At 34.5% G+C, this 14,223-nt stretch overlaps 1 protein-coding gene across 1 annotated transcript; it reads left to right on the top strand.

The window, feature by feature from the left end:
- Positions 1–5,388: 5,388 nt before the first annotated feature.
- On the top strand, positions 5,389–8,293 carry LOC127873399 (rho-related GTP-binding protein RhoQ-like). Its single transcript, XM_052417251.1, has 2 exons — positions 5,389–5,869; positions 6,391–8,293. The coding sequence occupies exons 1-2, from the start codon at positions 5,719–5,721 to the stop codon at positions 6,822–6,824; spliced, it is 585 nt and encodes a 194-aa protein (XP_052273211.1). The 5' UTR covers positions 5,389–5,718; the 3' UTR covers positions 6,825–8,293.
- The last annotated feature ends 5,930 nt before the right edge of the window (positions 8,294–14,223 follow it).

The raw sequence follows: 14,223 nt of genomic DNA, 5'->3' as shown, positions 1-14,223 counted from the left end.
AGGAAATTCCAATTTACTGCAGTATGTATTACCTAGCTCCCTTAGTTTGTAATTATACATAAATGACACGCATCATGGCAGTATGGAACAATGGTTCCAACTTTGTCCCAGGTTGTTTCATATATCTAATTATCAAAAATAGTAAGGGTATCCAAATCGCATGAGCATGTAAATTAAAATATTCTATATATAGCAAAAACTAATGGAAACAATGGGAATTCAATGCAAATTATTTAATTTACATGTCTGTAAATTGCCTTACTCAAGTAACTAATATAAAAAAATAACTCTATATTGCTTTGTGCATTAATCTATCTTACACAGAAGTATCATTTGTGCTCGCATGTCACTGCAAATTGAAAACTATACAACTATTGAAAACTATGCAATATAAATCATGCTATATAGAGACTATTGGTGCATGTAGAAAACGTGTGCAGGTCCACGAAGAAGCTACGTCTATAAACTGAGAAATATATAAAAATTCGAAATATACTCACGTGGAAAGTTCGTCGTATATCAGGCTAAAACGCCTTTGGACTAGCTTTAAGACAAACCAGTTCTACGGAGCATTATTTTTTAACAATATGACATCTGTATCAGATTTTTGTACCAATGCGGATGACATGTGATGTCATCGCATTTCGACAATACGTTAGTGCTTTGCAGTAAATACTTCATGTCGTTGACAACGAGAAAATAGAAATGTCGTCAATGGAAACCGTGGGGTACTTATGTTCCAGAACTGGACAACAGTGATGTAAAATGGTGTCGTTTGTCAGTGCGTCTGTAATAATACCCTGTTGGGAGACAACGATCTTCTGATCATCACACTGGTCATGCGTGACACGTATCAGATGCAGTTATAATCGTCATCTCAATATGATCTGTTGACGCCTTTCTTTCTTTGTACATGTCGATTGTTTCGTAGTCTTCTTGGCATCGCCTGTTGCTTAGAGACCCTTACTCGGGTTGCAGCCTCTTTAACGTGTTATCGATTTCAATCAAGTATTGTAGTTTTACACTATGGCTACTACTCTTTTAATAATGAAATGTGGTACATAACAGAAGTACATTTAGTATGGTTCTACGACTTCATTTGCATCATTTCTTGGTTATAGAGATGTTACAAACTATGTTGTAAAAGCGATACATTTTCTTTAAGCTGTGTATTTTATTGTGATATATATTTTTAACAATGACTATTCTATTAACTCGTTATACCGCTGCATGTGCACATGTTGGTTGACAGAACAAAGAACCTGAAGGAAAGTTATTGAAAGGAACGTTATGCGTTATGACGTTGATATTGACTGTTGCACCACGACAAAAATGTTATTTTCTGTGTTTAATACATTCATTTTCACAATGAATTTCTGTATTATGCGCATTTTTTTATTTTATTTTGTTACAGTCCGAACACAAACGTTTTTTTTTTCAATACACTCGTAGAGAATATATTAACACAAATGTAATTTTAAGTCAACATTATGCACATGGAAGAATTATATAAACTGACATGCAGACATTAGTTAAAAAATGGTTTAATACTAGCGTGTACTCAAATTGAAATCTTCATGCAACGGAATAATGTGGTTATAGAATAGTCGTGGTCAAAATTCCAATACTCAACACAGAAACGCTATGTTGAATGTAAATGCACCTTTGTTCAATAGATAAATGATAAAAAAAACTCCACCATCTATACAAAATTTACCTAAAAAATCACACTTAAACCCTTCTGATGCATTATATACGCTCACGCGCTTGGTATATACTATATATTTGAGCACGTGTATGCAATCATGTCTAGTAAGCGAAAATTTGTTGATAAGCAGTTTATTAAAACTACGCTTGTGTTTATTGGATGTTCGCTAAAAAAAACAAATTATTACTCGTAGCAATGGTCTGAAAAATCTATTTGACAACTGATACTCGACTTAATTATATCAAAAAGGAAAAAGACGTTCTTTTACCTTAAAATAAATAAAAGGACTAAACAACGGCTGAACATTAATACCGTCAAATTTGAATAAAACAGGATATTGAACTATGTATTCGACATAATGTGTATTTGCGTTCGGAACATTGATTTGAATAGTTCTGTGAATGCGATATTAAAAAAAGATAGTACGAGTGGTGTGATTAATTTACAATTCATTGAGCAAAAAAATCTGTCAGAAAAAAGTTTCATGTAAGAATCATTCATTATATAATATATTTTATGAACGAAATATTAACCGGAACAATTTAACGAATGTAATGCCGCGGACTTTAAAACTTTGATTATTTTTTGTTAATCCAACCGATTCAAATACCGGTACATTGTACTTGATGAACACATTTGCAACGTAATTCTTTATGTCAATGTTCAAAACGGACCTCAATGTGATTCTGAAAATAAATAGTGTTTCATTATGCAATAGAGAAAACATTCAAGAACATGCTGTTTTGATGTGTGGTGTTGACGTTTTAATTGCTTGTGCCATACCCATCATCTTGAGATCTACCAAAAGAACACTTTCGGAGCCATGAATAGAATTTATACAGCACACAAAGGTGTGTTTCTTTTCAGGTCCAATTACAGCGGCGAAAACATCAATCGAAGTACTGCTTCCGACTTCTCTGGCCATGGCAAACGGGACGGATTTTCGAGCAGGATTGGCACAATAGGTTACGACAAGGTTGCACCTGTTTTTGACATACATTGGATGAATATTTATTTAAGAAGTGACATACGTTATGGGTTTATTTGTTGACATTCATTCCTTTGAGTACTCACCAATTATTTCCGCCTAAATATATCAACGTTATTTGTATGAACAAAATATATTTATATATTTAAACTAAAAATACAGTGTCGTTACAAAGTCTTAAACTTGTATACATGCTCATGATTTAAATAATCATATGTGTGGATTGATTTGGGATAGAATTCATTCAACGGTACACATGGTATTATTTTCCAAGCGTCCCCTGTATTTTCACAAAGACCTAGAGAATTCTCTAGGTCTTTGATTTTCAACACTCAATTTGTAAAGTTCTTTTATAAACTGCAGCATGAATACAGCATTTTTGTTTCAATGTTGGTACCAATAAGAGACATACCAGATAGCATGCAATCAAAACGGAAGGTGGTTATGTGCGTCTGGTTATGTCTAAACGTAAATGAAATGTAACCAGCACGTGCCAGCACCTCGAACGCGAGATGAGGGAGGGCAACAGACATTGAAAAGAAGCGAAACATGCTCGAAAGGCGTGTGCATAATAGAAATATGAAATATAAAGCTTGGAATTGATTGACCTTGAATGTAGGTTTGTTTTTCAAAAGTAATAATATAATGATGGCACTTTCAACTGTTATTTAATGTTAGAACGATCCCTTCAATTTAGTTTTTAATATCTTAATTGACGAATGGCTTGTACTTCAATTTGCAAATATTTCTGCATTTCTAATTAACGTGTAACTTGAGCTAGGATCAATAATCATTGTTTAAAACAGTGATGTACTGTTCGTAAAATCACCTATCTTTCGTACAAAAAGGAGCACGTTCGCAATATTAAGAGTTCAATCTTTTAGTATATCAATTCATGCTACACGTTTACTAACTGCGTTTTCAGTCGTACATTGTCTAATACATTCGAGCTATTCGCAGTAAAAGCATGCCTTACAGAACTTCAAAGGTAAAAGAGCCCAACCTTTCTATATTGTATAAATATTTGTATGCAGACTGCACATGCTAATCTGGGACGACACTTTCATCCAATGCATTAAGCCCGGTTTTACGCGAGCGCGGGTTAAATACATGCACGTCATTGATTCTGATAAATTTCTATGGATACCAACTAGATTACATAAAGTTATAATGTACGTAGTGATACAAAACGTTATTACTCTGGCCAAGCAAGATACAAGTACATGGAATACGACAAAGCGAACCGCATTTCAAGCCATATGAGCTTCAGCAAACAAAGTATATTACCATGCAGTCCAAACATGGTCTTTAACAAAGTACATTACCATGCAGTCCAAACATAAAGGTCTGCAGAGGCATCAATAAAATACAGATAAACATGCCTCCTTATTGGACATGCTTTGCGTCACTAATATGTAATTGATAGCTATATTGCTGGTATGCGAGACGATTTGCAGAAGGATTGTTACTGTCATAAGTGAATAAAATATTGTCCAGAATATATCACAAAGACTGAGCCTGAACGCGTCACGGAAACTGGACCAATTCCATGCGGCCTATAGTGAATCGCCAAGAATTGCATCCCTTAATACTGGTATACGAGACGATTTGCAGAAGGAGTGTCACTGTCATAAGTGGATAAAATGTTTTCCAGAATATATCACAAAGACTGAGCCTGAACGCATCACGGAAACTGGACCAATTCCATGCGGCCTATAGTGAATCGCCAAGAAGTGCATCCCTTAATACAACACAATTACAGTTCGATACGTGCGTTTATCTTTCGGAAATGCTTCTTAAATTGCTTCTAAAACTGAATATTTTAAATAGTAAACTCATCGTTGGTTTATATCAAACATATGCATGAGCATTATGAGGATTTCGACCTTTACCCATTCATGCCTTATTGACTCTCCCATCTTTCTAAATTGGATCAATTTATTTACAAAATTAGGGATGTCTAGTATATTTATTTCTATATTTAGAATATTTCTTACAGAAATTCCTTTGAGCAAACAGCGCAGACCCTGATGAGACACCGCATCATGCAGCGTCTCATCTGGGTCCACGCTGTTTGCCAAGGCCTTTTTTTCTAGACGCTAGGCATAAATGCGTTAAACAAATGGTTAGTTTGCCTGTCTTTTTTAAGTTTTTGTTTGGTTGCCGCTCATATCAGATTCATATCATTCAAAACATTGCAAAACGTCATTTCTAAAAAAAATACTATTTGATTTAAATGACTGAAAATTACTTATTACATAAAACAATGACAAAAGTGCACCGATACATATAAAGTCATTATTGTTAGTCAGTTATAGAATAAGTAATATCCGGCAATATGAAATTTTCTCACACTAAATTGGCTTGCACAATATACGTATAATACATAAATATCATGGTTCTTGAATGTTCGATGACAAAATGCAAAAAACACTATCTGAACGTTATGTAGTACGACAGTCTACCGTGAGAACTAAGACAAGATACTTCCGAATCGAGCTGATGTACTTGTTTATTTAAGTGCCTCAGTCGCCCATAATGATCGATTAAAACAGATATGTCATTATCCACATTCCTTTGGGTGTAATATCTTGACTATTTATATAAACTCAGTTTCATGATACTTACAATACGGCGGCCCAGATTATCGTTCGTAAGGTGGCGCAGCCAGTTTTCTCACAGTTATTGACATAACTACATAACTGAGATCTGAGTTCTATTGGCCGATGAAAGGCGATAGCTGCTATATAAAAGCATGCGTCTTTATAGTGGGGGAATATTTCAACTAAGAGCTTCAGAACAGACATTTGAAAAAGGGATTTATGATATAACAATTAATTGGCGAATACAATTAGAAAGTTTTTAACTAACATTCAGATTTAGCGGGGGCAAAATAGCATCAACACCACAACAAAAATAAACTGCAAACGGATATAGGAATCAATATAACTATTCAAAAGGACTGTGAGATTGATAAGCGGAACATCCTAAAAAAATCCTAACTTTAAATAAAGGATCGGGTATGAAAATGGTCGCTTCAGGAGAAGTCTCGAGGGTTGTAAGCTGCACGATGGTGGGGGACGGACTGGTCGGCAAGACGTCCATAGTACGGAAGTTCGCAAGACAGTCGTCTACAGAACAATACGTGGCTACAGTGTTCGATAACTTTGCAGGTATGTAGATTCGAGTCAATCCGATTTGATTATTTTATCAATCAATTACCCTACACCAATAAACATGTACAGCCGTGATCAGGACTTTTATTACAACAACAGAATTAAACATCAATAGCAATACATTTACTACTACTTTTATCACTACTACTACTATTTTCATAATATCAATGGTGATTATGATTATAATAATAATAGTAATACTACTACTACTACTACTACTACTACTACTACTACTACTACTACTACTACTACTAATAATAATAATAATAATAATAATAATAATAATAATAATAATAATAATAATAATAATAATAGTAATAGCAATAATAATAATAATAATAATATAAAATCATCATCATCATCATAAATGAAAAGCAAATACATATGTAATAATATAACATCTAAGTTCACTTACAACAGAACACAAATGCGACAATTCAAAAAATGGAAGTCCCAGGTTTGTTCAACAAGAAAACAATATAATGTTCATATTTAGCAAACATTCTATTCTTTTCCAGGAAGTGTCACAATCAATGGCTCCAAAACAACAGTGAGCGTTTTCGATACGGCAGGACAACAGGAGTACGAGGGACTCCGCGTGTTTACGTACAGTCAGAGTGACGTCATTCTCGTGTGTTTCTCCGTCGTCGACAGGGAATCCTTCCTCAACGTATCCGATTTCTGGGTGCCGGAAATCCGGCTCCACGTCGGCAAAAGTAAACCGATTGTCTTGGTTGCCACGCAGGCTGATTTAAGGGGTTCGCCGAAGACAGTGTCCATTTCGAAGCAGGAGGGCCGCAATTTGGCGTGCAAAATTGGCGCCAAGCTGTACCTGGAAACCTCCAGCAAAGACTCTGAGAGCATAAACACAGTTTTCGAGCATGCGGTCATAAGCGCTGTGAAACAGAAGAAATGCAAATTGAGTCTATTTGATAAACTCTTAAGAAGATGAAAAGCCAGCGAACATCTTGTTCTTAACGTACATAGTGTGTTTGTCAAACAAACTCAAGACGACATGCTCGTCGAAGCGGTCCGAGGTTAAGACGAAAGAATCAGGCCCTGTTCATGGCGATCGGACCGCAGCCTGACGGGACAAAATGTAAATAGTCGAAACCTCAAGGGACAATAGCTATAACAGCATTCTTGATAGATGGGTGTGGGGCACGCCGTGTGCACCAGTCAGGAGGGTTTTATGCAGATTGATATTACATTTATACACACAATGCTCGGTGTTTCACACGTATTAAACATGTGCAATATTTGTTATTTATGCAGTGCCTAAAAAGGCGTTTTGTATAATAATAAGCATGTATTTCTGTTTTTGTTTGCTTCATTTTACTTTATTTCAACAATACATATCTATACAAACTCGTGTGCACAGTTAAGGTATCGATTATTATACAACATATCAGGAGGAAAACATTTGATTGTATACCAGATTCTTGCGCGTTAATACCATTTCCAACTAATGTTTGGGTATAGAGTAGTTTCTGGTTACTGAATTTTCTTTTAGAAGAGAATCTGTACATATAACAAGAATAAAAACAACGCCATTATGTGCATATATATCAAATATATATATATATTTGAAAGTGATTTTTTTTCTTCAGAAAAGTTGATTTTTCGTTATAAAATGATTATTTATCATTCACAATGATAATTTCACTAATTAATATCATAGCCACACGCTAACCACCTATGATATAAACATCGTGTCTGAAAAATAATTATTAAAGATCAAACTTATTATCGTTGGTGTCATCTTTGGCAACAACAGAAAAATCACCATCAACACAGTGCTGCGAATGCTGTTGTTTCTACCCGAACATTCTATTAGTATATAGACAATCTTACGAGGTTACAAGTGCGTAAAAAATAGACGCTAGAACCTTAGGTCAGTAAGTGCTTATACACGCACATAAACATTTCTTAACAAAGCGATAATTCTGAGCCGCAAATATATCAACAACTTGAAGACGTGAGTCGCGCTTCACAGTTCGCAACCGGTGACTTGGTATTGCTAAAATCCTATACGTTCGATTTCTTACAGCAAGACTGGTCACTGAAATTCCAATGTTAAGTACCGGTAACAGGTACAGGTAAAGTACAAAATTTGTTACGCCCTGATATATAGTTTACTGTTACCAAAATGAGTGCGAAATGGTTGAAGATTGTATAAATACTCGTTCACAACTCAAATCTTGTTTTTGTATTGTAACTGAGTGCATTCACATCATCGTACTAGTGTAATGTTAACACGGCAGCCCTGCAAAAGTTGAAGAAACATAGTCTGTAGAGGTAACGAATTTGGAATCTAATATGCTTTGCCTACAGCAGCAACGTCTATATGGTCTATATTTCATTGCTTTGTTTTTGTTTTTTTGTATTCTTAAATCCTGATTAACACTCAAAACACTCAAAATATTAAATTGTTACTGAAACTGTTAATTGGCATTTCAGCACTATATATTATTTGCTAGTCAAGTTGCAATTATATGTGTAAAACATTGTTTACACCAAAATCATCCAAAATGGCCAAAAGCACAAGCGGACAATATACTCTTCGGAATGTGTTTAAACAGTTAATATTAAATGATGATACAAAGAAATATTGCTAAAAAAAACATACATGCAAAATTTAGTATTTAACCTATAATAAAATTATTAAAAAAAAATATCATATTATTACCATTTTATACATACATATAGGCAGAAACACATTTTATAATTATTAAATCATGTTAAAAATATTCATGGACAGATGTATATAATGGTTTTCTTTCCGATTAAAAAAATCAAAGTTAATATCTTTAGTTTTCTTTACACAATTGAAATGCTCAGTAAACTGGTAATAATGCATGTACAGAGTTTTCCTGAAATAGTTATAATTAATAAAATAGTATTTTAACAAAATATTAAATAACAAGAAAAAACGCATGTAGTTTGATTATACATATTTTAGGGACCTTTCACAGATTTTTGTAGATATTGAATTTTGTCATTAAATGCTTTATATTGATAAATGTAAACATTGAATCTAAAAGACTCTAGAAAAAACAACAACATTTACACACAAAAAAAGTAACCGTCGGTCGGGCTTGAACCATTGACCCCTGGAGTAAAAGTCTAGCGATTAAACCACTCGGCCATCCGTCCTCATACAACGAATAGTGTATTTAATACTTTATATAAGCAATCCTCGTGGTGTCACAAAAATTAACGACAACAACAGAATTCTCCAAATTATTCAATCGTTTCGCGTTGTAACGCTTTATAATTTTCAGGTTTTTAAATCGTCAACAGATGCATATAATGGATATTTAGAGCATGGTAAATGTTCAGTATTGCTGTTTCCTCACACATAGCATAACTTAAATGAAAATTTGCGAATCCGAAACATTTTTTTGTCAACTTACCATATGTGAAAATGGCTCTTTAAGATGTATCGTATTACACTTCAATGCTCGTTATTAAATGGACATATCTGCGTCACGTTTTGCTACATCTTATTTTATGGTGAAGAGTGAATGCTTGTAAAGGCGTTTATTGTTATTTATACAAATAAGTTGTTTCAATACATCTAAATCGGCCATTATAGACCCTAGCATTCCCATTTTGAGTTAAGGAAGGTTATCAAGGATTGGAAATATCGCTTGTTTGTTTGGTTCAACCCATCAACAACTTACCGCGTAGTCAAAAACGATTAATTGAAGAAGGACAATACAGACTCAAAATTGGTGGAAAGGCTGGTTTAAGTTGTGTTTCTTTATATTTTGTAGCAACGGTGCGAAGGGTTTCATATATTTGCGCTTGATGTGGGAAAGAAGATTTTAAACAACGCCGTGCATCAGTCTAACAGAAATAGATTCATTGTGTAAGCCAGGGAATTTTGTTGATAACGTGTGTTGAACCGAGACAAAAACTGGTTCGTATAATTAATATGTCTACATTGTTTTAATAGCCACAACCACACCATTTTCAAAATAGTGTTAGGTTTGTTTTCAGTTGTTGACATAAGTAAGCCGAAAAAGACCGCAGACCCAGTGCTCAGGGGAGCTAAAACTGAATTCTCTTTACATCAACTAAGAATGTATCAGTATAGATTATGAAAAATTACAGACAAATAATTTCTTCGAGACCCAACCCCGTTTTATCCGACAAAAAACAACAACAGACAGAGAACAACTCAGTTATATGAAATCTAGTCATGACCTCAGCTAATCAACGTTTGACAGATTATCACTCTCTGTTGAGTTGTGCCCAGTCATAATTCTACATCTTCAAATAATACAAAGTTTACAAGGACCATATCAACGTCGGCATTTAACGAGATATAATTATAACAAATGCAATTGGCAAAATACCTATAAAACGTATGCTCTGGCCAATTTCCATAAATATTGAGCACTAAATGTGGCATCTATAGTATTTACAAGCTTTTTAAAAATTTTGATCCAGTAACCTACTTTATGACCCCATGTGACCAAGTTTCGATTGCGGCCAGGATATCATAGGGACACATGTACTTACCAAATATTTATATAAGGCAATCAATGTGGCCTCAAGAGACATTGTCAAGGAAATGTTGATGACGAACAGACTCACAATTACCATGTTGTGCTTTGGTGAGCTAAAAAGCGGTAAATAACATTGAAATGAACAAGAGCTGTGTTTGTGAAACGCAATGCCCCCTACTGCGCATTGAAGCCACACGGCAGCTATTTTAAAAACAAGGTTGTATTTTGAATGTAAAGGTCACAATTGACTTTTCACCTAGTGACCTCAAACCATGTTTGATTGTAGATCTCAATGAGATGCATGCACATGTGAAGTTTAAATAACTTAGACCAAAGTGTTTTAATTTTATGAGCGATGTTAAAGTTTTGGGACAGACACACACAAACAATGACAGACAGACACACATGCCAAAATCAATATACCCACTGATCATTCGATCTGGGGGCATAAAAAGACCCCATCCTTTCAACAGGTGGTAAGCGTGTGGCTATAATATTAATTAGTGAAAACATCATTTTGAATGATAAATTATCATATTATAACGAAAAATCAACTTTTCTGAAAAAAAAATTCACTATCAAATATATGATCATTTATCATTCAAAATGATGTTTTCATTATTGTTTTCAGAAAAGTTGATTTTTTTGTTATAATATGATAATTTATCATTCAAAATGATGTTTTCACGAATTAATATCATAGCCACACGCTAACCACCTGTGAGCCTTTCTAGTTTTCTTTACTAACATTTTAAATCACCCTCTTGAAAAGAGGCACATTTCCTTATATGTAGAGGCACCGGCACAGGAAACTCCGACGACATTCATCGACAGCAATCGGATAACTCGCAAAATGAGAATAGTAGTTTGGATGGGCCGTATTGATAGGCATTAAAACTATTCTAATATTGTAAGTTTTAATATAACTGTTGAAATTCACTTGGAGACTGATTTAAAACTGCACATGTAATCATTTGACTACATTCTCTGCAATATAACGATAATATCATTCATCCTCGACAATCGGGAGCATTTGCACGTTGGTTGTGGTTTCATCTTTTTGCACGTGGAAATGGCGAAACGCGATGTGATATTTTTTTTTTAATTTCTTCATATAAGATGTGTTGATACACCAGGAAAACATTAAATTAATTTAAAAATTAAAATGTCTCGTTTAAAAATTCAGAAGCGCCACCGCGCAATCGTCATGTTGCAGGCTACCTTTCACTTGCTAAAGCATTAGATCGTCACGGATTAATGATTTTATCGTTTTCTCGAACATACTGTAGTCTAATGATCACATGTATACTTTAAAATAAAAATATTAACACATAACTGAGATATTTAAGTTTGAAAAATGTTGCGTTAGAAAAGTCATCAAGTATAGTACAGCGCTATATTATTCCAATTTAATTTCAATTTAATCATTCTAGGTGAGTTTTTATTCAAGGAAACATAGCATTTATTGACTCGTATGAATATTCAGGAGCGCAATGTTGCATTCATGAAGACTTGTGAGTCAATGCGTTGTACTTTTCACATTGTTATTAAACGTTGTACGATTTTGAGAATTTTACTTTTGCAGTGAATGTGTTATGTTTGATATTTTAATTTTGATAAATTTCATTTAAATTTACATGAAGCATGAGATGTGTGTTAAATTAGTCCGAGTCAAAACTTTAACAAAATCCGTTCTAAAATAAGGGAGTTACACATGTATATTGATTTGATTACGTGTTGCCTTAGAAAAGTCTCCAAGTGTATATTATCGATAGATATTTTTAATGTAAACCTTGCGATAAGTATGCATTTATGAGTGCAACTAGACTTTTATTTTACTGCTTCATCATATTTAAATCATTGAAATATTTATACTTTATTATCAGTTGATACGTGTATACATGTATTCATGTTCACAAAACCGAAATAGTTCAGCAATATAACATCAAGTAACTGACATTTTAAATTCTTTTGTGGAGATGCTGTACAGGGCATGATTTTTTTAGCCAGAGAAAGACAAATTATGTCGACAGAATATGGACGGAATGTGCATAACGAGTTAACAAACATCGTATACAGGACATCCAAGTAAACTTATTTAGACTAGTGTGAGTTTGCATCAAGATAAATCGATTTTAATTCACGAGTGATCAAAGAAAATGACAGTTTCGCGAGTGGCGCACTCTATGATTCTGAGTGAATTTAAATCGTCATTCCATCAAATTCAACTAATTTTCTAGCTTGTTTTGCTTACAAATGATTAATTTTGTATTTTTGCTTTTCCGGACATTCTAATTCCCCGCTGGGCGCCCAGAAATGATATTACATGTATATTCAAAGGTAGCTAATCGGTATGTTTTTATAAACATTCAATTCACAGTAGTCGCCCTTGGTAAAAGTGTGGGTCACAAAAGGCAAACCAAAGATATCTTAAAAACAATGAAAATTATCGACAATTTTCACTGTTATTTTTAACTGTTTGAAACAGTGAAATGTCACTTTTTAATTCACCGATGTCTCTATAAACCACCGGAAAGCATAAAATAATATTTAATAAAGATCTTTCGTGAATAAGGATCATTTTACAGTATTCATTGAGCCGATTAAAAGGAGGTTCAACATTGAGTTTCTCTATCTCTGTCCATAAGGCTAGCAATATTTTTGTACTTCCGCAATATGGTCAGAACTTTTGCCATGTTCAATCACCGTAATTTTACCACGGAATCCGTAGTTACAATAATCCAACAACAGCTTTAAGATCCTCGGGGTCGCTGTACGCATTTACTCATTATACGTCAAAGCATTCGGGAACAAACGTATTATGTAGTTAGCGATTATGTTTACATGAAGACACTTCACTTTGCCTTACCAGGGCAGGTTACATACTTTAAACATTCGGAAATGCTCTTAGATCTAAAATGTGCGAGGTCCTGCATAATGTGAGGAACCGTGCCATAGCACTCCTACCTAATATATTTCATTTCACTAAAATTTGGAGGAATTTAGACTTACAGATGCATTTACCAGGTATGTGTTATAACATGAAAGATACTAAAATTCGTGGCATGGTATTAAGCTGCGAGGAGCCAAAATTCGGAAACTGACGGGACTGTCTGATGTATACCCATGGTTCATCGTCGGATACCCACGTTCGACCCATTCCGTTACTCTCCATTTATCTAATGCTGGAGAATAACGGAATGAATTAGCCGTGGGTATCCGACGATGACCCATGGTTGTTTCTGGCGATTCCCATTTAAATTAGTTTTAACGGATTTGTCAATCGCCGAGATTTGTCAACAGCCGTTTAATATTTCATATATCTTCAGTAAGCTATAGCCAAATAAATCAGCAAACCGATAACTAATACATTGCGTGGACTTCATTCATCAAATCGGCTTACGCCGGCGCTGCCCGGGTAACTTCTAGAACCGGCGTACCACTTGTTTTGATTCGTTTTTGCGCCGAATAATCAAGCCGTCGTGTTAAGCCGAATTCGCCGCTCTCGATTGACCGGCGAGCGGTTAAGTAAAATGGCCGTCAATGGCGCAAATGTAAGTTAAAAAGAGTTTTTGTGGATTAAAATGCATCAATTTATCTACTTTCCAGGTTTAGATGACACTTATCAGGAGCCTAGAACGAGGCTTTAACAGCAGTTGCATTGAATCACTATTTTGCATTGTTTTTTTATGCTTTTATGTAGTTCAGAAAAGATATATTAATTTTCCTCATTTTAGTTCGTCCCACACTGTAACAGGTGTTGGGCGCGTGGCCATGTCACTTTAACACTATCAATTTGTCATAACACAACATTTTTTTTATGATATTGACAAG

The sequence above is a fragment of the Dreissena polymorpha genome, chromosome 3 (genome assembly GCF_020536995.1).
Source record: "Dreissena polymorpha isolate Duluth1 chromosome 3, UMN_Dpol_1.0, whole genome shotgun sequence".
In the NCBI taxonomy this organism is placed as follows: Eukaryota; Metazoa; Mollusca; class Bivalvia; order Myida; family Dreissenidae; genus Dreissena; species Dreissena polymorpha.
Note: the sequence above shows the minus strand (reverse complement) of the source record. Positions and strands in the feature narration are given on the sequence as shown.